The sequence below is a fragment of the Mixophyes fleayi genome, chromosome 9 (genome assembly GCF_038048845.1).
Source record: "Mixophyes fleayi isolate aMixFle1 chromosome 9, aMixFle1.hap1, whole genome shotgun sequence".
Taxonomy (NCBI): Eukaryota; Metazoa; Chordata; class Amphibia; order Anura; family Limnodynastidae; genus Mixophyes; species Mixophyes fleayi.
In genome coordinates, this window is record NC_134410.1 from 109,150,439 (window position 1) to 109,175,998 (window position 25,560).

The following is a 25,560-nucleotide window of genomic DNA, read 5'->3' on the forward strand; positions in this document are numbered from 1 at the left end:
ATAGGGCGCCCCCTGCGTGGGTGATAACGTGTGTGACACTTATAGGGCGCCCCCTGCGTGGGTGATAACGTGTGTGACACTTATAGGGTGCCCCCTGCGTGGGTGATAACGTGTGCTTGCTGCTAATCAGAAAACAAATAAAAACTTGTCAGACTTAAAAATAAATTCAGAGTGAAATCTGGTCCACCACGGTCTGACATACAGGTCCCTTGACATTCTGCATATATATGTTCCCCTGCCAGCGGGGGCGTGCAGGATGTCTGGGGCCCAGACAGAGAGCCTGAACACCAGACCCCACGTACGTAACCCTCGGGGACTGGGTGTTGCTTGTAGTATTTCACCCAAAACGGACATTTTTAGTTTTGAGTGGAATTTAACTTTAAAAGGAGTCTACCAAGGTTCCGTCTCAGAAACAATTATTGTATCTGAAAGCCACTTCTTAATTCCACTGACATTATGGGGTAGATTCAATTAGTGGCGTTGTTTATTTTTAGAACAACGCTGTCCGTGCATTATTACCGGTACTACCTGCACATTATTACTGCCATTACGTTAATGTCTCTACGGTGAAAAATCCGGAGAAATTACCATAGTAACGGTAATAATGGATGGGCAGCGTTATTCTAAAGAACAATGCGGCTAATTGAATCTACTCCTTTATATATAAAGGAGGAAGGAGACAGATTCAGTAGGAATTCTAGTACATAAAAACATGGCCCCTAACATTGTAGCTTTAGGGGGAAAAAAATGGGGAGTTCAATTCCACTTTCGATATGAATTAGGAAATAAAAATAAGTGTTAAGCTAGCCTTCCCCAGAGGCGGTGTTAAAAAAAAAAAAACCCCAAACATCATCATCTCCCCACTTCTTAAGCACAGCTGCAGCTACTCCCACATAATTAGAACAGCGTCCTAATGGGATCTGACAAAGGTTCAAAAACTGAGAACGCAATCATTTGAGTCAGTGCCCTGTGTCTGAATCAACCAGTCCACACAATGCATTTCTGCAGAGCAAGTCTGCCAAGCTATCAGTCACTCTCTGTCCGCCGAGTGACTGAAGCTTTGCTCTCCTAACATAATATACATGGAATAACTGGAGTGCTTCTACGTATTCAGCTCAGTAATACACAGCCATTCACATAGGTTAACTAGTGGATTTAATCGTTCTTTCATTAACAGGTTTCTTCTTTGAAAAGCATATACTATTGAAACATTACAATATATCACTTTTTTAAGTCCCTCAAATTTACCACCTATACCCTGTATACAAGCCATTCCAATCCCCTTAGCCAAGAAATAGTCACCTAAAAGTGGTATACTATACTACACTAGGGCAGGATTCAAAAATACCCTACTTGTGCATATAGTATGTCTGTCTATGTGACACCACTGCCATTAATTACATGTATTTTACCAGCATTTTTAACGCTAATACAAGGCATATAAATGGGACTAGTAATAAATGACCTAGTATAATGACCTACAAAACAATGGGATCTATTATAAGTGTTATTCTGACCATATCTTACGCTATCCACGTGCGTTTAACGATTGTCAAACTGTGGTTAGAAATCGCTAAACACAAGCAGATACCTCGCCTAATGTGGAATGGATACTCATACAAATACTGCGTACGCCCCTGCGATCTTTCCCATATCACTATAAAAGTTTTACATTTTGAATTCACTTTAAAACAAGCACTTTCTTAACAAGAGCAAGATTTTAAAAGTGGTACAAATTACTTACTAGCCTTACTTCAAAACATACCTCTATCTCCAAAATACATACCGAGCCTACAGTAAACTTATACGGGTTTATGCATGGTTTAGTGACAAATTAAGAAATGATGATTGCGACTGCCGGGGTGTCAAATTTTACTTTTCTTGATGAGAATGGGGCGTCCCAGGCTGAATGTGTTCTAGGTGCAGAAAAGCTGCCAACGTTCTGCAACCACATGTAACACCAAAGACTCTCACTGCAGGGTGAACTATGTAAATGAGCCCCAAGGGGTGAAACATGGTGAAGATTCAGGTTCAAGGGAGGTGGCAGTATAGCGTTTCCCCCCCAAAAAAGTGATCTGCGTTTCACACGTGCTATACAGTGTTGGAAACTGTGCGGCGACCTGTACTTTAAAACGTGCACCTTCTGCATCACCTGGATGCACCTTACACACTAAATAGCTTTTTATGTATTATAAAACAAATAAACCAAACAGGACATGTGTACTAAAGGTGGTTCCCTCGCTCGTAGGACTTCTAGACATAGTTTGAGGCTCGAACAAGGAATACTTTAGAGATCGTGGGTAGATATGTAAGATTTTTGCAATGGTTGAATAATATGTGTTGACATTATTGGTAACTACGTCTAGACACGGTCAGAAAAAACAACTGTTCAGATAAATGTTGACAACTGTATTCACATATTACATCGCCTGATCTTCTCAGTGTTATGAGTATGAACTGCAATGAAGCTTATTAACCTAATAAAAAAAAAAAATAACCTATTTTATGGTATGTTGAGTCTTGCTACAAAATAAAGAGAAAAATTGGGGCATTAAATACGGTTTTACATACTCTGTGGTTCACTCTTATTTCCCCTTCTGTGCCCCATTTTATTCGTGTGACTTACTCAATAAAAATATTATTTGGGGAAAAAGGTCGGGTTTAACAATAGTAAGAGACACTGAAGTGAAAATTGTACTTTTGCCAGCATCCACATCCCTAGCACATGGTGACGTAGAGCTTCCCAAACCAAGCGTGGTATCGCTCATTGCTATGGGTTCAGTGGTCAAATAGAGAGAGCGTGTCAGCATATTTATTACATTACCCTTCATGTCAGAGGTATTCAGAGAGAATAAGAGGTATGAGGTATTCAGTGAGCAATATCTTAATTAAGTTTGAGGCCAGACGGCACATGTCTCCCTCTTCGGCAGCAGATCAACAATTGTGTGTTCAGGTTTAGTTCTGCTGTAACATAGGCCAGGGCTCTAGTGGCAAACTACAGGATCTGTGCCCAATGTGGACGTTGATGTAGGATGAAAACCGGCGGTTTTGTGTATGAGCCAAGCAGGGGGAGCACATCCGAAACACACTAGGACCAGTAAATATAGCTGGAAGAAGGCGCAGACAGGCAGATGGCAGGCACCTTCTGACTGCAGTTACCAATGTGCCCGATAATAATCCCATGGAGTTCCAGCATCTGGGGCACGCAGCTTGTGGACAGTGTATGACCAAGTTCATCTTGATCTGAACTTGGTAACACCTCCGACCAGTGTGCCTTCAGTTAGATCAGCCATTACCAATGACCTGGGCAAGTCATTAACAATCTGCCACTAGGTTTTGATTTCAAGACAACTGCGCGGTGCGTTTATTATATTGGAAGACGGGCATTTAACTGTGCAAGTGCTGCACTTTTTCTCTTGATTTCCTTTCCGATTAGGCTACTACATCCAGGAATGTTTCCGTCACGGCTTCTTTTCTGCCCCGCTAGGTTTGTGGAAGCTTTTTATTTTTAGAATCCCATGAGTGTTGAGGAATACTAGGAGCACATATGAAGTGTGTGCCTACATAGAACCCCGTCCTTCTGGATACAGCCCAATACTAAGTGTACATTAAGGGTTTCGTCCATATGTGTAAAGATACATGATTAATTTCCACCAGAAACCTAGTATCTGACCACACTACATTAAAATGGGCAGGAAAATGGAGACATTAAGGGGCCGATTCAGTTCTAATCGCTGTGCCGCTCCATTACCGCGATGTCCGCTACACACATTTCCGGATACCCCAACAGTGCAAATATTGTAGTGTGGTGGGCACATCGCTTTTTTTGTCTTCATAACGGATGCCCACATAGGCAAACCGAGACGGGGTACCTAGTGCCTGGAAACCCCCTCCAAGCCTGGGGCACTGTATAATTGAGGTGGCTGGACCCCACTCCCGCTTCACACGGCTCTGCTTGAAAAGGGAGAGCTGCGTGCACCTAACAGTAGTGCATGCAACATTGCCTATGTATATTATGGGGATAGGAGAGTTGGAGAGCAGCCAAGCACTGTATAATATTATAGCCATTATAGGGTGTGGAAACCCCCCTCTACAAATCCTGCGTTTGCCCCTGGCCCATTTGACAATAATATTAAGTAAAGGGAAATAACGATTAAACAAGCAAGGAGCAAGACTTTAAGCAAAACAACAACTACAGCCGTATTAAGCTTTGACTCTTTGGGCTTAGGCATTGCCCAACTTCTTACCCCGTCAGCAGTGCTCGCCCTCCTTATTGTAACAGACATCTACTGATAAATTCATCTTCTCTACATTTATCATGTTTGCCCAAAACACTTTCATGCTCAGTGTCTGTTTGCTTAAAAAGATGATGGCAATATAAAATATATGATGCTCTAAATTTCCTCATCAGTGTTATTAGTTGCCATTTTATATATGTAAAGGTTTCCATACCTTGGCAAATATGTATATGTTTCCATTGCATTTACATATACAATGTAGCAGATTGTAAGCATTTTGTTTTTACCCGAGCTACCGAATTACATTCAAAAGTCTTACAACACATTCAAATCACATCAGTCTTTCTGGTATTCAAGAATACACGTTAAAAAAAATAATAAAAAAAAAAAATTGCAATTTATTATCAAAAATATTTGGATATCTACATCAATTTATTTTACACTGGTCTTTTTTTAAAAAAAAAATAAAAAAAAATGGCGATTTGTTTTTTTTAAGCTTTTTGTATACCCATCTTCTTCATTACATTTTTGTAAAATTTTATGAAATGTTATCTAAAGTCAAAAATGTAAGAAAACAAATAGAAAATCGCTCGTCCACGATTTTTCTAGCGTAATTCTTTCTCCATTTTCTTCTGTGTGTCATTTTTATAAAAGAACCTCTATACATTCCCCGTCGTCTGCAGAGAACAGAAACGAGCACGCTGCTGGATTGGCACTTATATCCTAAAGGGCCTTTCAAAGTTTCATTGGTTTTAAGAGTCATTTTAAGTCTTTATTTTTGGTTGTACATCCCCTGTAAAACCAGATTAGTTTAAAGGATCCCCTTTAAACCAAAGAGCCATTTACTTTAGAAGGTTACAAGACTTTGAATTTGTATTCAGTCTCCAGCTCTCATTATCATCATCATCATCACCATTTATTTATATAGCGCCACTAATTCTGCAGCGCTGTACAGAGAACTCACTCACATCAGTCCCTGTCCCATTGGGGCTTACAGTCTAAATTCCCTAACATACTCACACACACACAGACAGACACACAGACTAGGGTCAATTTGTTAGTAGCCAATTAACCTACTAGTATGTTTTTGGAGTGTGGGAGGAAACCGGAGCACCCTGAGGAAACCCACGCAAACACGGGGAGAACATAAAAACTCCACGCAGATAAGGCCATGGTCGGGAATTGAACCCAATTTTTAAATTGGTTGGGGGAGAGAACCTGTAGCCAATCATACCATCAGAATGTTCACAAAAGCCATGAATGAGTATTTCAGGAGATGTGCACTGATGTTGTGGCCTGATTTTGTGTGACTATGTTAGTGTGGACAGGGGCTGTGTGTGAGACAGGGGCCGTTGCATGCATTGATGAGAGGAAGAGAGGTAAGCAGAGTTAGACAGAAGAAGAAGCAAGGTCCAACAATGGCATAGAATATTGATGTCAGGTGCCTGTTAAACTAATGCGGGAAGACTGCAGTGTCAAACCCACTTCTAAGAGAAACTAAACTCATACATCCAACCTCTATGTTATAGATGCATTAAGAGATTTTTCCTGCAGTTTTCCTTACCATGTCAGCTTCTCTATCTCCGTAAGGAAACTCTTCTTCACCGTGCTCCACTCTAACTCAGAATCCTAAAAAAATACACAAGGCACAGTAAGAGGTCCTTCTCCAAACAGATATAGCATAATACAAAATACACTTGCAACCAAACAATTCACTAGGAGACGGTGATATCGGGGAGGCACTTTGTTATGGAACAGAACTGCTCTATCACGTGTGATGCTTCCAATGTGGTATATTGTACTGGAGAGACGGGGAGAAATTGGATACAGAGAGGATGACGATCTTTATAGGGAAGGGCAGCATCACAAAAATTTAAGGCTGCTTCCTTTACTTTATAATGGGGATTCCCGCAGCCACACTGGGGGCAGCCAAGGCAGGACCACTTAGTGACCCCTGTAATTCTAGAGACCTCACCCATGCCAGCAGAAAAATTGCGCTGTGCCCAATTCAGACAGACCCTGAACACAGCACTGTCCATTCAGTAAACGTATTAAAACCGGACATCGCGCGCTTACGTTTGAACGGTTCCCGCTTCTCAACACTGGTTTAAGCAGTCGTTAGATCACTAATGGGAGTGAATGATCCAGAATTGAGGGTTTAGCTCACTTGGAACCCCCACAGTCCTGGTCGGTACGGCAGAGAAAACGTCTGGTGAAAATTAGGCTCTAGGGTTAGTCTGGAAACTGTATTTTCAGTTAAGCTCCCTTAAAGCAATACGTAACAAAACAATTTTAAAACTATTTAATTTAATTTTATGATCACAGTCACTGACTGGGAGCTGTACTGATGAAATCTCTGAGTTATGCTGTTCCTTATATATTGAGAGCAAATAAATCAGAGGGTGCAAGTGCTTTGCAACTCTGCAAGCAACAATATACGCTTCAGGAGACTTTTCAGACTCTTTGTCTAACTACATATCAGAATTTTGCAGAGTGGCCTTTACAATGAAAACTTAAGCTAAGGGTATAGGACAGAAATATGCCAGCACAGCGAAGAATGCCGTAAGCCCCCTCCGACTAATTTTCTGACTAAAGAAAGCCATTATGACATTCCAGGAAAGGAGAAAACAATTTTGTCTTCATATCATATCATTAGCTTCAATAAACCAACTCGGTTTTCCAGAATATATATAGAAGGCACTATTGGGAGAGAAACAAAAAAAATGCACAAAGCAACTATTGTATAATACACTGCAGCTCACCTGCTTTAGCCGCTTGACTGCATAGTCAGTGTTCCGGATGGTTGCTTTATACACACAGCCAAATCCACCCTCTCCAATAAGAAAAGACGGGGAGAAGTTGCTCGTACCCTTGACCACCTCTTGAAAATTCCACAACAAGTGCTTGGGTGGCTCTATTAAGTTACTGGGGGTCGGGGATTCCTGGAGACAGAAAACATTAAAAAGATGTCTTTTGTCATTAAGTCTAGCAAAGCATTTATAATTAAAATCATATATACAGAGGCCGGTGCGGTAGTGAGTCATCAGTCATAAACCGGATAATCTGTAAACTATGTCACTTATGCTTAGCAAATTGTTATGGACCAATATAAGGAATATATTTTTCTCTTTCCCAACAGTGAGGATATTATTTTCCTGTTCGTTGTTCCATAATCATTGATACTACAGTGATGGACAGATCCATATATGTGCAGGAAGCTTATGTAACAGTGAATGCTCTTTCAGCTCATTGTTTGTTGGTTCTCTTGACGACATTATAGTGTCAGATGCAACAGTCTTAACACCATGTACAACTTAAGTTACGGAAGAGAAACTAATTGCAACATCAGTTGAAACATTGCTATTTTTAAATCTTTGTATGGGCTGGAGTGGAGTTAAGCCATTTAAACCTTGGTACTATCAGTAATTTTGTATGAAGATGTTGGCTCATTCCTCCATATGTTGTACACTTGACAACATTCCTCTATTGTCATGCAGTTTATTTATAAGGGCCGCCGTATTATGTAGCGCTGGAGAATATTTAATCCTAAATTCCCTACCACACAGACACACACGGTTTGGTCAAGACACTTGGGTCCATTTTTGTCAGCAGCCAATTAGCCAGTATGTATTTGGACTGTGGGAGAAAACAATGGCACCTGGAAGAAATCTACGCAAACACGGGGAGAACATGCAAACTCCACCCGGATAGGACCATGGTCAGAATAGAACCAGTGGCCCCGAACACCTATCTGCTCCTTATTATCACACTGAAAGTTCCCTCTATAGTTGTTCATGCTCGTTATTTAAACCGATGTGTCTCTGTGGGTGTTAGAATTTCCATTGCCAAGTGTTCTGTTGGTCAATTCTATTCTATCCTTACTGGGGTAAAAATAAAAGTGTCTACTGGATTATTTTTGTTTCAACAGTCCAGGGATCAATGGCCAAATTCATTAACATATGGGTGCCTTAGGTCGACCACACACATCTCATACACTCACCTCCCTCTTCTATATTTCTTTTATTGCAATGCTGAAAATAAACTATATATCTTTTTTTTTTTATAAACAGATTTATTAATTGATTTTCAGGTACACTCTCAACGCTTCATCGTCATCAAATCTGTCCATACAGAATTCAACCAGAGCGTTTTAGGAATAAAACTTTAACATGAGTTGAAGGGTCATCGGGGAGCTATAGCGATCAATGATATTGAAAGCTATATTGATATTGAAAGTCAGTGCAGGGTTAATGCAGCACAGGCAAAACGCATTACAATGTGGATTTAGGGACATAACTAACCCAATAATGCTGCCGATACAGTCTATGTAGGAGGGGGGAGTGGGGGACGGAGACCCAGAGAGAGCTCTACCACCATAGTACAAAGTTGAAATACACAATTTGGCACCTGGCTCACTTACCTGTACTGAAGAATGGATATTACTGTTACTGCTACTGTCGGAGCTTGAGGTTTGTGATGGGCAGACGCTGCTACATATCATGTGTGGGGGAGGAGGTCCAGGTAGGGGTAGCGGGCTCTCTAGGGAGAAGATATACATAAAGACTAGCTATTATAGCTGGAGCATATCTAGAAGAGTCACACACACAACAAGAGATCTTTTGAGACATTGAGAAAAAGACCATCACAGTAGAACATGTCCAATAAATGGAAATGAGTATCTGCGCTATTCACCAGTATGTGGAATGGCTGCCACAAAAGGGGGATGTAAAGGGAGGGGTTCCCACCTTCCAGGAAAGATCATCATACAACCAAAGATAAATATAAGGAGTCCCCAGGCGCCTGGGGACTCCTTAGATTTATCGTTGGTTGTATGACAGTATAACATGTGCTTGGAGGAAAACAAACACAATCACTAATGTCTGTAGTCACTATCTTATAATCACACTGTTGAAGTCGAAATAAAACACAGCTAATAGATTTGCAGATCAATGCACAATTGTGATGAAAATATCATGTTAAAAGAAAAATAAACAGCATGTTTGAATTTTGACACATATGTCCCAAATGAGTAAAATAAATAAATATATTCTTACATTACTAAGATTGATTTAATCACTTAATTATCTTAATGTATTCACAGAGTTCTATCAAAGAGAAATTTAGGGAGAGTGGTGGGAATGGGGAGACTAGAGAAGGAGACAGAGTTGATATTTATTATAATTATTCGGACAGGTATAGCCGGTGGATAGTAAAATTATATATGGGTATTTGAAGAGATTGTAGCTCAGAAAGGGTGGTTAATGGTTAAGGTTTTTCTATGACTCATCATATATAACAAGATTAACACTTGGAAGACGATACTGCAAGTACTAATGCAACAGTAAAATCTAGTGTATAAAAATGCACAAGCCAATACAAACATAATAACCCTAATACTGATAGCCAATGGAGACTGTAGCCAGGTGTAAATCTGCATTGATGTCTGATAAACGAATGAGTCACGAGTTTGAGATATTATTATTTGACAATGGTATGTAAAGTGATAAGTACTGGATCCAGACGGATTGTATTTAAAATGTAGGATACAATTCTAAACAGGATGAAGGGAACCCTCAATTATTTACCATTCTAGATGAATGGTTACACTTATTTAAACTGTAGCCACAAAACTGTATTTTTAATATATCGCCAAGTTATTTTTGTTACAATTCTAGTTAGTTTGAAAAGTTTCTTTATTAAACCACCCCCCCCCCCCCCAATAAATAAAAAAATGGCAGACTAGTCGGACTCACAGTTTTGCGATCTGCCATCAAATTCTATGTTTCTACATATTAGTTCTCAGCCATTGAGTTTTTAAATGATCATTTATATTGATTTTGTTTGACGATATGGTTTACTTTTTATAGATAAAGAAATATTGTCCATAGACCGCGTCAGAGACACATAATTACTGAAAGGGGCAAGATTGGTAAACGTTGTAGTTGTACAGACAGTGCCCTTGGGTAACGAAGCCTGAAGGCACTAGCTCTGAATGGATAACACATACTATTGTAGTAATACACAATTGATGTTAACACAACCTATGTATTAGGAAAGCTTGTGTATTATAAGGAATAGTGCACCTACTGTAAATTATTACAGATATTCAAAGTCACCTTGGATTTCTGCGGCCTGTATAAAAGTAATCTACCTATAGCCTTAGACTTTTTTTATGGTCACAAAATTCCAAAGGAGAGTTCTGATATACCTATAATTTACAGTAGAGAGATTATTACATGGAATGAATGGAACTTTGAACATATCACTACAGTAATAAGACAATTTTAAAGTTTATGTACCAATAGAGCGCACAGTTTCTGCCTGCGAAGGCCTAAAAGATGGTTTCTTCTTCTCTGAGAGACTGTGTTCCGGGCATGGCGGGGTGTACCGGGGTGGAGGGGAAGGTCCTTTGGTTGGAATAGTGTTCCGTGTAGCAGGCAAACTTGACTGGTACTCCGACCACCCTGTTGAGAGACATCAAAGAGCGATGAGGAATATTCATGAATTTCTCACATTTTCCGGTTATGGATTCAAAAGAACCTTCTAAAATCCCATATATGACACTGGCCTCAAGACTTAGTAGGTTGTAAAGAAGCAGAGCAAAAATCACAGCCTGCAAACTCACAAGGGTATATTTACTAAACTGCGGGTTTGAAAAAGTGGAGATGTTGCCTATAGCAACCAGATTCTAGCTGTCATTTTGTAGAATGTTCTAAATAACTAGAATCTGATTGGTTGCTATAGGCAACATCTTTTTAAACCCGCAGTTTAGTAAATATACCCCACAGTCCTAGTAGAGATGAGCAATCTTTTGTTATCGTTTTTTTTAACATTGGTAACCTATAGTCAAAGAAAAGACCAAATTTTGTACTTAGCATAACCGAGTGACAAATATAAACACAAAAAGCTTGTATTGCAAAAAAAACACAAACGGTACAATCTATTGTTTCTTTAATAAAACATATGTAACAATTTGTAAGTAAATACTGTATAGTAGCAGGAGAAAATGAGTTAATCATGTGGAGAGTTGGGCAGGATGGGGACTCCTGTTGATTTGACCAATTCAGCATACGCAACGCGTTTCAGGACAAAGTAGCTCTGTCATTAGACATGCTAACAGCGGGAACAAACTGTACAGTCTGACTGTTACGTAACATGGTTATAAGAACAAAATCATTAAAACTCAGTATTGTAATGATTTTATACTTCTAACAAACATTCAAATAGAAAGTGTGTATACAGTTCCTGTCTTCAAACAGTATTAGTAAGTAATTAGTGATTTTTCTATGTTTCCTACGTTTAAGCTAGAACGGAAGTTAAATGTATGTCATACATTTTGGTAGATATGAACTTAGATTATCTTATGGTTTCATAGTCAATATTATACGTTACATCTTGTATATTCTAGCTTGCCAACTGTTGGCATATGCTAAAGGAAATCTGTTCCTATCAAGTTACATACATAGGTTACCTATAGTTAACCTAGAAAAAAAAAAAATGTAATATAGCCACAGGTCAAATTGGGCACAAACTAACTGAAGAATTATTTGGGTCTATAAGTACACCACCATTAACCATGCATTAATGCAGCATTGACTATTCATTACAGCACTGAATGTAAATTAAACTGAAATGCACTAAAAACGTACATTGTTTAGCCCAAAAGAGCTTGCATTTGCAAAGTATTCCATTTTTAAAATAACCTTTTTTTTTTGTCCCACAAGATACTTTATCCAACTTTGAACAAATAATATACGGATACCTATATAAAATACAGGTAGTCACAGAATCTCATTACATATTAAAGTTTAAGGAACAAAAAAAAACAACCAAAAAACACAGTACTTGTATCTGTATCTAACATTCACATTAAAGTGTAGTGACAAAGGAATCAATTAACTCAAGATCCACTGCACCATAAGGTAATGGTTTACATGCACATCATGTCGCCCACCCAGCCTTCTATCAAGAGCTACCTGCTTATATGTCGTGTTGCAGACTTTTAGTGTTTTTTAGTGGTACTAGGGCAGTGGCGCACGCAGGGGGGGGGGGGGGGTTTCTGAGTCTCTAGAAACCCCCCCTGCGCTAACTAAGTGGCCACTGTCCTATACAGCAGCCGCGGCGCTGTCAAAGAAGCGTCCGCGGCGGTGCTGTATTGTATACAGCGCACCGCCGCAGACGCTTCTTAGACAGCGCCGCGGCTGCTGTATAGGACAGCACTGGTGGTTTTGTTTTTTTGTTTTTTTCGGTCGGCGGGGAGAAGCCCCCCCCCCCCCCCCCCCCCCGACAATCCTCCGTGCGCCCATGTAGGGGAATATATAATTGGCAAAATTCAAGTTTGTTTTCTCCCACCCACTTTTCAGAGCCGGGAAGGGAGGATCCATAGTTTGGGACAAAGCTACAAAATATGTGGTTTTTCTTGTTTTTTAATTAATCATCTGCGAGTTCAAGGATCTTGTCATTTTTTATAGCTACATAATCCAAATCCTTTTAAATAAAAAATCAGGACTCACAGCGTTCAAAAACATTGTGTGCCCGCAATAAACTTAGTTTACGGAGGATCAACAGCAGCTCCCCTACTCGAGCGTTTCTATTCATCCAGTTCCACATGACCCCTTGCGTTCGGCTGCATTGGCGGCCCTGCTGCTCCAGGAGGCGCAGGTCAGTCTGGTCGAAAATGATCATGGAAGCTGAAAACCAGAAAATAAATGGTTAACTCACAGGAGAAGGAATACACAGTCCACCATATAACACTGTTGTCCGTGCTTCATTCATTTACATGGGTTGCCCATCATGGCAACGCACCACAAAGATATATTTGAAAGGCTCATCAGAGCTGCCTTATTGTAAGACCGGTGGGAAACGCGATGCACAATGTTACAGAGGGCTTCTCCCCCCTTCTTCGGGTATCAAACACTAACACTTATGGGGATATATACCCTTCAAGGCTACTCACCTCAACATTACTATAACTAAACGTCATGTGCAAGCACACAGTATGTATTAGTTGTGAGCTGTCACTTGTTATAGTGCATCACTGATATTACTGGATATAAGTTTGAGAAGTGGAGGCACTTGCAGATCATACTGAGAGCATCATCGCTTCACAGTGGAAGCTACAGAAGGAGATTGTGCTATTTAATTATTAAAAAGATAAGCTGGAAAATGGTTTTAGCGTATCTAATGAAAATATAAAGAAATTTATACAAATGGGGATAGTGCCTGCTACAAACAGCAGTCAAACTGCATATTTCAAGCACCACCATTGTAATCTTTGTAGAAAATACCTTCTCCTATATCTGTTGTCATGATTCCAGGGGTCCCAAAGGCTATTTGTCTGCATCGACCAGTGAAACTGGCAGAGACACCTGCACCAAGTCAGCTATTTACTGGGCTACCGCGCAGTCTATTACCCACCTTCAGTGCTGTGGACGCGTAAACATAATTTCATACCCAGGCAAATATTGGAATAAAGTTTAATACAAATCATCAAGAGCACTATAGCTATTTAATGAAAATAATAAATCAATCATGCTATGACAGTTGTAACAAACACACAAGGGAACACAATTACAGAAGGATATCAATCTCCTTATAGTTAACCCTGGGGTAACCATTTTAGGCTAATCCTTTGTAGAGAGACTCCTCGCCCAATTTCACCCGGCACACAGACTCACAGGCCTGCAGGAAATGAGAATGAAGGAGGAAGAGCGCCAGCCCTTCACTGTAATCTGAACTGGTCTGTCCAGTAGGAGCCGTAACCCCTCTCACCAGTCTGGAGACATCAAGCTTCAAAACCTCTATGACAAAATCGTTTGGGGTCTCCTCTGGTCTCCGGGCACAGCCTTTTTATCCTGGCTCTGGTGAACCTTCCGGCATTAACCCCTTGCAGTCTTTCAGGGAGACCCTGAGCTCCAGACCTAATAGCACCTCCTATGTATGTTACCTGGCCCCCCTCAGTGCATAGTCCCACTACCTGTCATTGCCTAAGCCAGCGTTTAGTGAACCTATGGAGCAGGCTGCACTCTGAGCAGTCTTCGTAGGATGACACTTTCACCAGTTGGATCCAGGCCTTTTACAGACATAACAGTACATACATGGAGACAGTTTAATCATACGTTATACTTCACATAAAGTGTCAAACAATGAGTGAGGTTATTGAAAGGAGAGCGTGTACCAGTGGGCTGAACCTTTATTGTACATACCCAGAAACCACCTCTCCCAGAACCTGCTGATCTGGGGTATAAAGGACGTAAAAAGTGCTCGGACCAAGGGCCATACTTTGTGAAAAACAAGACACATCCATGGTGGGATAAAGCTATCCATTAGTTTCATCAGGTGTGCCCTAAAATCCTCTTCAACCCATCTAAACCATGCCTCTGCCCAGTTACAGATAGAAGTACTTTACTTTCTTATCAGACATTTGTTTATATGCAGATACCCCGCTTCCAGAAAATGATTCACCGCTAATAAAAATAAATAGATAAGAAACTCAGGCAGAACAAGTTGGACAGCATTGGTAAAGAGAGTGGCTGGAGAATACTGCTGTTTGAACATGTATTTAAAATGATTGCTCAATATAAAACAAAACTTGACTCATAAAAAAGGATCCTGGTCATATTCACAGGAGCTGGTCCGAACGCCAGACATCTGTAATAAAATGTGACATTGCAGATGCTTTTACACCACAGTAAAATGTCAGTTGTTCTGCAGAGCCAATGTCCTGCTCTGCACCTCCGCTCCCCCATTGCATTGTGGGCCGGGAGAGCAGAAATTCCTTTACATTATCCACCCTGTGAGCTTGCGCTCTTGAGCTGAAAATAGAGCAAAGCGCTACAGTCTGAGTTAATCATGTAATGGCTGTAATTAGCAACAGAGGGTTGGGAGGTGGAAAAAAAAATGTAAATAGTCCTCTTTTATGGACTTTTAAAATTTTAATTTCAATGTATAACAACCACCTAACATTTGTTGGTTTCAAAAACAGTGTAGATAAAAAATGATCACCTGGTTCAATCAAAATCTGATTAGACACAATATTAATAAGACTATGGGGAATGTCTTGTCACCCATTGTCATGAGCATAGCCTAGTCAGAACAATTAGGAAAAATATATTAATGTGGTCATGATCTATCTTAAAAAGCTTAAGTCACTTTAGAGAACATGGTTTCCAGGAAATTACTATCATCATCATGATTTATTTATATAGCGCCAACGTATTCCGTAGCGCTTTACAGTAATGCAGACAAAAGGTAAGAAGGCCCTGCTCGCAAGCTTGCAATCTATTGGACAATGTGAGCTTGATGCATGAGGTTAAATGCTAGATATTGCATATTGGTCCAACCAGAATGCAAAGATGAAAAGCCGGTCACACAGCAAAGTTGGTGAAATGGTTGTCTTATGTTAACTGTGCAAAGGGTGGTAAAAAGGTAACCTAGGGAGGTTAAGGAATTTTATAAGCTTCCCCGAAGAGTCGGGTTTTCAGAATGCTTGAAGATTTGAAGACTAGAGGAAAGTCTTAATGTACAAGGGAGGGAAATCCAAAAAGGGAGTACAACCGGGAATGGGAGCAAGTAATGAGAGTGGTTGAGAGACACAGATCTTGTGCAGAAAGAAGGTGTCTAGTTGGGAAATATTTTGAGATGTATGTAGGTGCAGTTTTGTTGATGGCCATATATATTATTAGAAGAATTTTATATTGAATTGGATGGTGAAAAACCAGTGTAGAGACGGAGTGTCGCTTAGTATAAGACAAACGATTTGCAAGGAAAATCAAACTAGCTGCTACATGCAAAATATATTATAGGGGTGAGAGTGATTCAGGGAAGGCCAGTAAAGAGGGGATTGCAATAGTAAATGCAGGAGGTGAGGAGTGCATGAATTTAAGTTTTTGCAGTGTCTTGTGTGAGATATGTACGTATTCTGGAAATGGTTTTTAGAGGTATGTAACAGGATAGATATAAATTGAATGTGGGGAACAAAGGATAGTTCTGTGTCAAGGCAGCTAGCTTGCAGGGTGGGATTTATGGACATTACTATGTGAGCAAACAAAGGGTTAACATTCTGATGGAGGAAAAAAGCAAGATTCAGGTGCCCATAGTATGTCACCTGGCCTGATTGTTTATCCTGGGGTGCCCTGTTCTCACAGAGGAGCAGCCCACACTTTTTTTTTTTTTAAAGACTTTATTAAGTTTTGTGACATAAAATACAAGTGACAGTATGCAGTGTATAATCTACTAAATATTCAGACAACCCTTTTTTATTGACAAGTTAAGAGCCCAACAGATACTGAAAGTTTCTCTAAGGTTAATTTGGCTAGAAAAGGGCTATATGGGTTACATCAAGTTCAGTATATATTCCTTAAGGGAAATTAAGTGGATCAAAGCAATAGTTTCCATAATCCATGTTTGATGAGACCTCTGTATAAATTTGTAACCAACGGAATTAGACCAATAATATGTGTCAATGACATATACAGACCCCATAAGGCACCTATAGGGATATCTCCTACAATATTTTGAGGAATTAAGGCCATATCTCTGCAGTACCCCAGAAGAGATTAGAATATATTTGTAGAATGCAGTACCAGAACTGTTCTTGGACAACAGATTAGCAAACCAGCACACCTCTGCTGTTATGTCACAGAGGAGGGGGTTTAGCAAGAAAGCTTAAAAATAATTAAATGATTGCAGAAATTGTCACTTTTTAGCTATCCATATTCTACCAAAGAACTGTCCATAAGTACCAGCCTTATCCTGGCAGCAATTTGCACAAAAGAAAAGATAATTCTTCTGTTTCTGTGTTTTATTTTAAAGAAACGGTTTTGCATTCATATTTCTTCATGTCAAATATTATCAACAGAATTCATGTGTTAGATAGGTTTGGTTTTTATAACGCAGGGAGTGGTTTGGTTTACAGTACTCTGATTAGTTTATTTTGTGATTGCATTTTGGGATAAGTCTGAGAGTAATGGAATACTACCCAAAAGTGTCAGCTCTTGAACCAAGTCATAGTGGAGACAGGACTTAAAACGCGCTATTAAAATTTAAAATTGATCAGGTGGTTTTGGTTTAATTAACCCTTTCACATCACGCATGCCCAGGTCAGTCTCACCGTGACACCTGGTAACAGCATTAGTTCCCTCCCACACCCGGTAACAGCATTAGTTCCCTCCCACACCCGGTAACAGCATTAGTTCCCTCCCACAGCCAAGCATACGTACTGGGATCCCAACCTTGGGACCAAGAGCATTTTCCCGACATACTCACCTTTGCATCTAACTGACAGCTCTCCAGGATGCGACAACCTTTGTCTAAGTGCAGCCATCAGTGCAAATGTATCCATGCCACATGTTTTAATATTAAGCAAGCTGAAGCTGTTCTTGAAGCTCATTTGTAAAGAGGCGGAGTCATAGCAGCTTCTAATTGGGGGGTTGGATTGTGTGGTTCATCTACAGTCCTGGCAGCCAGCTAGCGGGGAGTCAGGAATAGAAAGACATCATTATATACTAGGCTGTGCAGCGGGTAAAAAAAATTGTGAATGGCAGCAAGTAGCTTTGTAACAGAGAATTGTATACACCACTGCTCGGAATCCCACTTATGCATGATTTAAAAGAAAAAGAAAAAATAAGAGAATTAAAACAATATCGTGATCAAGTTTATCCTGATCACCTGATTTTAAATGACACAGTCTATAAAATGTCATCAACGGTGAGTATTACACCCACAGCCAATTACCCAATTCCCTATGACTGATAACAATGCTAGTCTTTTCTTTTATATTCATTTCACAACTTGGTTACCAGGATTCTCAGGCTGTGGATAACACAGGGACGGCCCTGTTAGGAGTCACCAAAACAGCAGCAGTGATTCAGCAGTGAAGATATCCGGAGGTCACATGTTGTGAGAGAGGTAGAAAGGAGAGGACACTGCAAGATATATATGTACTGCGGTGTGACAATGACATGTATATGAAACAGGCTTTACACTCCACCGTCACAGGACAACACTATACATACAGCAACATGGCTACACTAGTTTTATCAAGAAGATCTGATTTGTTGCACAACGGACAAGAAACATTATAACATTGGACATAATAGAAGGATAGCGTTCAGAAATGTATCACTCCCCCCCCCCCCTTCCACCATGGCAATTTGTCAGCCTGAATGGGACTGGGCAGATTTAATTACATGGCATTTTAAGCTAAAAAAAACGAAACTATTAACCACACAATGGTGACTCAACTCTGTGCCTTTTGCAGCCACTTCACATTCAGAGAACACTCCTGCTCCCTCAGTCAGTATAAGGTTCATTTTCTTGTTCCAAGTGGAAAGTCCCTTAAAGTATAAATATTTCAGGTGCATTTCGCTCAGTAATGCTCAGGCACCAGCTGCCTATATTAATGGTCCATGTGAACACGGAACATTTATTATTTTAGATATATATTTTAACAATATATGGCTTGTACAGCTGTTCTTGCTGAATATAACATGGGAACTCCCACACCTGAAAGTTGTTCTGTTCGCAGGTTACGGCTTCATAAACTTAGCAAATGTACTACCATCTTGCGTGACAGTTTGGTCAATGGAAGAACTGTTCCACTGGAGTATATAGATGATATTCCAATTTATATAGACAGAGGAAGCAGCACGGTTCCTTCATAGTCATAGGTTTTATATTATAAACTATCAAGCCTGATCCAAAAACAAACCAACAAATATCTAATAAGACTCTCCTCTGGTCTACAAACTTTTAAGCGTTCTCTAAAAACCCCATCTCTTCAGACAAGCTTATAATATTCCTCAACCACCCTCTTAGCCTCACTACATTACCCTATTACCACCCGTTACACAATTTCACACAAGACAACTACCCCCTGACCACTTTTACCTTTACAGCCTGGCTGGGCCGAAAAGCAGAATGTAGACTTAGCCTCATGTGTCAAACTCCCATTGTCCCATAGATTGTAAGCTTGCGAGCAGGGCCTTCTCACCTCTTTGTCTGTTTTACCCAGTTTGTTTATTAGTTTACTATGTTTGTCCCCAATTGTAAAGCGCTATGGAATATGTTGGCACTATATAAATAAATGATGATAAAAGTCCCAGGTGAGCTACACATCCACCCCCGAAATCTGTTCCAGGTGACACCACGCCAAACAATGCCATTTACTGACCTCATCTACAGTCTCACATAGGTGCCTGAACTATACATACATTGATTTGTAGAAAATACATAGCAAAATGACAGCTATGAAGAAATATATTATATATATTTTAAACACTTCTCTTGCAAAGCTCAATATAACTGTCAAGAGAGACTGGTGATGCTAAGAAAACATTCTGCAGTTTTGCTCTATTTGATCAATAGGTGGCATATAGATAATACTATTTTATATTGGCAGAGGTAGTTATAAACTGCATACTGCTGATTCCCTCTTCATTGCACCACTCTAAAATCTCATCTACAAAAAAAAACCACTGACAACTTGATTTTTGGCAAACAAAAAGGTCACAGTTTATTAATTACAAAATTATAAAAGGGTGGCGGCGATAGCGATCCAATCAGCTAACGACGAATAATAGCAAAACCGAACAGTGTCTGGCCCACAGGCACTAACCACTGGCCCCAGGACCTAGTCCTTTACGATCGTCCGGTGCTAAATCTGGCGTCATCGGAACTACTCCCCTCTGGGCTCACGAGGACGTACACGCACAGGGCAGGTCAAGGGGTCCTCGCACAGAGGTACCAAGAGCCAGGGTGCTTCGAAAGGAGTAGCACTGTGTGAATTAGTCGCTGATTGCAAAAACTCTCCTGCCTACTGTGACTACTTCAACATAGTAAAGACATCTAATTAAATAAAATTCCAGAACCGGGTGGATGGGAGGGATTTCCTGAAGTCAAGAGGGAACACGCCTACTGAAGCACTAATATATATCTATATATATTTAATTTTTATATGCATACAAGACTGGACTAATATCTATGGTCCTAAGGGACTATCCAGAACCTTGAAATATTTATACATCTTGGACTAATTATATATATATATATATATATATATATATATATATATATATATATATATATATATATATATATATATAAACAAATACAATAGATAGTACAGCGCGTAACTCTGAGAAGATAAACAAGTTCCAATTCAAATATTGTCCTTTGGAAGAAGTGGATATCCTATGTTCAGGAGGCTGCCAAAGTTCCCACAAAGCCAGTTGGTGGACTGGAATAATCTAAAACAAAATAAGTAGGAGGGGGCGCCACTTAGTATAATACTGTATTCAACAATACAGATAGGTGTACCGCAAGCCAGAATTTAAATCACCAAGTGGACATAGGCACTCAGGTATTAGAAGTGAATCAGTAAGGATAAAAACACACAGAGGAGGAAATATTTCCAAGACCACCAACACCATACCGATATGCATACCAGATAAAAGAACTTTAAAGCTTATCTGTAGGTATAGTCGGTCCCTTCATAGATAGAGTAGCTTTGATTCCCCTTCAGGTTGGTGGAGTGTTATTCTCAACACTTACAGGAGCATGAACAGACACTTCAAATATCCTCAGTGGTAGCCACATTTATATAGAGGAAAAAAGGGGGAAGACTCTCATAGTGTAATACCATATGGTTACACATTTATTGCAGAGTAAAATACAGATGTACACTTACATTAAAAAATTAAGATATATGCTTATCTGGGTATCTTTGAGCTGGAACAGGACAGCAGGATTCAGTAACTATCACGCTACCACATTGCCAAAGATCCAGATCACTGAGTCCTTAGGAAATAATCCTCAGCCAAGTTCAACACAGAATGCGCTGCCACGCTATTAAATATAAATCAGCAGGCTCTTAGAATTAAACCTCAACGCGTTTCGTCTCATCTAAGCGGAGACTTCATCAGGAGGAATTATACATACACATACATACTCCATAGGCAGCAGCATGTCACCAGACTTAACCCTGTAAGGTAAGTGGATGCTTCGTGACAAACATGTGTTTATCTGCATTCAGCTTAATGCCTCATTTTTAATAATACACATGTCCAGATATGTAAAAAAAAGACAACTGTAGACAAATAAAATGAATCATTCTTGGCAACAATGAGGGTATAATTAACTTTACAGCCCAATGATTCAGAACGAGAGTGTCAGGAAACATCTCGGAGCAACATCAGTAAGCTGCATTTCACATTAGGTTCGCTAAAAGTCAATATGCAATGGGAAGAACTTGGGGAGGACAGTTGCGTTGTAAATGGAAAGGCGTGACCAGCATTCTTTTCAGCGTCCCGGTTTTGATCACAGTAACATTTACAACGGCGAGTCATAATAATATGACCAAGTAGGTAACAACATGATTGTGTTTTTACATAACATCCGTGGTTCTGATGAAAAAGAATAACTTTATTGAAAATGTTTTAGATGGATCACTTTTTAAAATATACTTTTAAGCTATGTATACATTTAAAACAGATCATTTTTACACTCGCAGTTAAGCACCAAAAATCTAATGTTTCCTTTGTTTTGTTATGAATCTAAAAATAAACGTATTAATGTTTTATTCAATAAAATCTATACTTTGCTGGTGCCAAACTATTAAATCCTCTTTGTGTAATGTAAATCCGATGCCCCCCAAAGCACTCATTATCTCGTTTGGAAACGGATACAGCTTTATAAAAAATAAAATAAAAAAATAAATAAATGACTACTTGCAAAATGCCACTTTTGTGAAGAAGCACAGTCAGAGTGGCAGCTTAATATCCCTGCCTGCTCCACTCAAGCTCGACACCTGATGGAATCTAGTTTTATTTAATGAGCTTTGGTATACCTATTGCATTTCATTCACGAAGGCTTGAAAGGTACTACACAAATATACTATATAACTCTGCACAGTCCGACTGGCAAAGTGCGACACATACCACAAAACGTATTGGTTTACAGCCATAATTGCACCCCAATGGGCAGCTTGATTATGTTATTTTTGCTATACTCAAACCAAAAAACTGTAGCAGAATTAATCAAAGATTTTGGCAGCGTAGAGACACCAGTCAATCAGAGGTAGAGATTAAAATCATTAATTTGGGTATAGGTCTTCAATCCCTTTAAATTAACTTTAAATGTAATCACTAGTTAAAACCAGGATGTCTTGTCATGTTTGTCCTCATCTTCCTGGAATGTTGGGCAGTATGGTTTATTAATTGTATAGGGTCATCGGGAGCCCTGCTCAAAAATCTGACAAATGTAAAACCTCAAATGACATATTTAAATATCTTTATATCTAAGAAGTTCCTCATTTTCTTTATATATATATATACATACACCAGCTCACATTGTTTAGGTTTAGAGGTCCACTATCTGCAAGTATCACATCATCACCATTTATTTATATAGTGCCATATTTTTTTCACGACAAATCTGTCTCTCTGCATTCAAAGTACGAATAGTGTAAAATCACCTAGGATGGAAAACTGTGCCTGAAAAACGTGTACTAGAAAGAACAATGAGTACAAAAAAGATATGTAGGAGTATGGTCTCTGTGTCTGATCTCCACCCGTGAGAGTTATACCTTGATGTGGCAGGTTATATATGGCAGATGAACATGCATTTAGTGAATACACACTACTGATTCTAGTAAGGAGCTTTCGTCAGTCTACACACGTTGCCCTGCAACCTGCACTTAGTAGGACTTTGCTATTGTGTTACTAAAATACTAGGCACTGAGCTTCACACACATCTCAACACTGACACTTTGCCCAGAGTTCAACACAATAGGATTCACAAAAACGTATCTATTCTACACTGAACTTGGCTGCATTCCCAGCTAAAGAAATTACACACACAGTAGACTCTGGTAACAGTAACCGCATAAGAGAGGATCACAGTGAGGTTGAAGGTATATAAATAAAAATTAAATAAAATATCAGAGAACCTGGTTATAATACAATTCCTAACTATAAATTTTAATCACCTATAGCAACATCCCTTATAAAACGGGATTGTTGAGATTTATTTAGTGGCCTCAAGATTCCTTGAGAGCCTCTAGAACAGCCTTAAGCGACCAGAGGCTCCTCAGCTGTTGTCTAAGTAGATTATAGACGATATTGATCTACATATTCGGCCATGACAAGCCAGCACATGTATGTACAGCAAAGCTTAAATTTATATTCATAAACTTATTTATTATTAAAAAAAAATTTTTTTATAGTATATGCAGCCTCTCAGAAAAAAAAAAATGGCGACCTAGAAAATGAAATGTACCGAGTCACATATACATAAATTATGTTTCATATAGAATAGAGTTGGACACCACAATCTTCCCGTACCAGTTTGATAGGAGCTTCACATCACTATCAAACGCTCAGGGGTAGATTTACTAAACTGCGGGTTTGAAAGAGTGTAGTTGTTGCCTATAGCAACCAATCAGATTCTAGTTATTTAGAACATTCCACAAAACAACATGTCATTTTGTAGAATGCACCAAATAAATGATAACTACAATTTGATTGGTTGCTATAGGCAACATCTACACTTCTCAAACCTGCAGTTTAGTAAATCTAGCCGTCAGTCTGTGCTCTCCTGCTTGTCTCCATGTCACAAGCTGCCCTGACCACACCAGCATAAATCAGCCATGTGGACAGGTCACTATCTCACACAAGATAAGCACACGTAACTTCAGAAAAAGTATGCGCTGCTATTTATATAGCACCAACATATTCCGTAGTGCTTTACAATTGGGAAAATTCACATTAACTTGTTGTCTACAGGTTGTTCTATGCTTGGCCACTTCTAAAACGAATACGTTTGGGGCGACTAGGAGATGAAGAATCATCACAAAATGGTGCTCTGACCATAGCAAATTGAGCCGTAAAAATAAGTAAAATTCACAAAATTAGTATTTTAAGTAGAGATGGGCGGGTCCGGTTCTCCGAGAACCGAACCCACCCGAACTTTGGGTATCCGAGTACCGAGCTGAGCAGCTCGGTACTCTCCCGCCAATTCCGAATCCAAATCGAGGCCGAACGTCATTGTGACGTCGTCGGATCTCGGGACTCGGTTCTCGCGATACTTCAACTTTATAAATACACGCCTCCACAGCAATCCATCGCCATTTGACAGAGGGAGAGAGCAGGGTGTAGTCATAGGCTAATTAGAGCAGGGACAGAGAAAGAATACAATATTGTTCTTGCAATTGCTCTAACCAAAATCGCTAGTGCAGAGAGGAGGATAGAGGTTTATTATTTTTTCTTCATATTTGGCACTCCCCAGCGCTTTTGGGTTGTCCCCCATAATTGTGCATTAATATTTCTGGCTGTCAAAAGTCATATCTGTCAGCAGTATCTACTCAATAAATGTTAGCACTCCTCAGTGTTTTTGGGGTGTCCTCTCTAATTGTGCATTAATATTTCTGGCTGTCAAAAGTCATATCTGTCAGCAGTATCTACTCAATAATTTTAAGCACTCCTCAGTGTTTTTGGGGTGTCCTCTCTAATTGTGCATTAATATTTCTGGCTGTCAAAAGTCATATCTGTCAGCAGTATCTACTCAATAAATTTTAGCACTCCTCTGTGTTTTTGGGGTGTCCTCCCTAATTGTGCATTAATATTTCTGGCTGTCAAAAGTCATATCTGTCAGCAGTATCTACTCAATAATTTTAAGCACTCCTCAGTGTTTTTGGGGTGTCCTCTCTAATTGTGCATTAATATTTCTGGCTGTCAAAAGTCATATCTGTCAGCAGTATCTACTCAATAAATTTTAGCACTCCTCTGTGTTTTTGGGGTGTCCTCCCTAATTGTGCATTAATATTTCTGGCTGTCAAAAGTCATATCTGTCAGCAGTATCTACTCAATAAATGTTAGCACTCCTCAGTGTTTTTGGGGTGTCCTCTCTAATTGTGCATTAATATTTCTGGCTGTCAAAAGTCATATCTGTCAGCAGTATCTACTCAATAATTTTAAGCACTCCTCAGTGTTTTTGGGGTGTCCTCTCTAATTGTGCATTAATATTTCTGGCTGTCAAAAGTCATATCTGTCAGCAGTATCTACTCAATAAATTTTAGCACTCCTCTGTGTTTTTGGGGTGTCCTCCCTAATTGTGCATTAATATTTCTGGCTGTCAAAAGTCATATCTGTCAGCAGTATCTACTCAATAATTTTAAGCACTCCTCAGTGTTTTTGGGGTGTCCTCTCTAATTGTGCATTAATATTTCTGGCTGTCAAAAGTCATATCTGTCAGCAGTATCTACTCAATAAATTTTAGCACTCCTCTGTGTTTTTGGGGTGTCCTCCCTAATTGTGCATTAATATTT

General features: G+C 39.5%; 1 protein-coding gene across 2 annotated transcripts in view; it reads right to left on the reverse strand.

Moving 5' to 3' along the window:
• The window catches only part of IRAK1 (interleukin 1 receptor associated kinase 1), a 58,637-nt gene that overhangs the window by 18,370 nt on the left and 14,707 nt on the right, over window positions 1-25,560 (reverse strand). For both annotated transcript variants that reach the window (XM_075184853.1, XM_075184854.1), the window contains exons 2-6: window positions 12,752-12,928; window positions 10,538-10,702; window positions 8,659-8,777; window positions 7,001-7,180; window positions 5,803-5,867 (exon numbers count right to left, since the gene is read on the reverse strand). In XM_075184853.1, coding sequence (XP_075040954.1) covers window positions 5,803-5,867; window positions 7,001-7,180; window positions 8,659-8,777; window positions 10,538-10,702; window positions 12,752-12,928 — 706 coding nt within the window. The remainder of the gene's footprint in view (window positions 1-5,802; window positions 5,868-7,000; window positions 7,181-8,658; window positions 8,778-10,537; window positions 10,703-12,751; window positions 12,929-25,560) is intronic.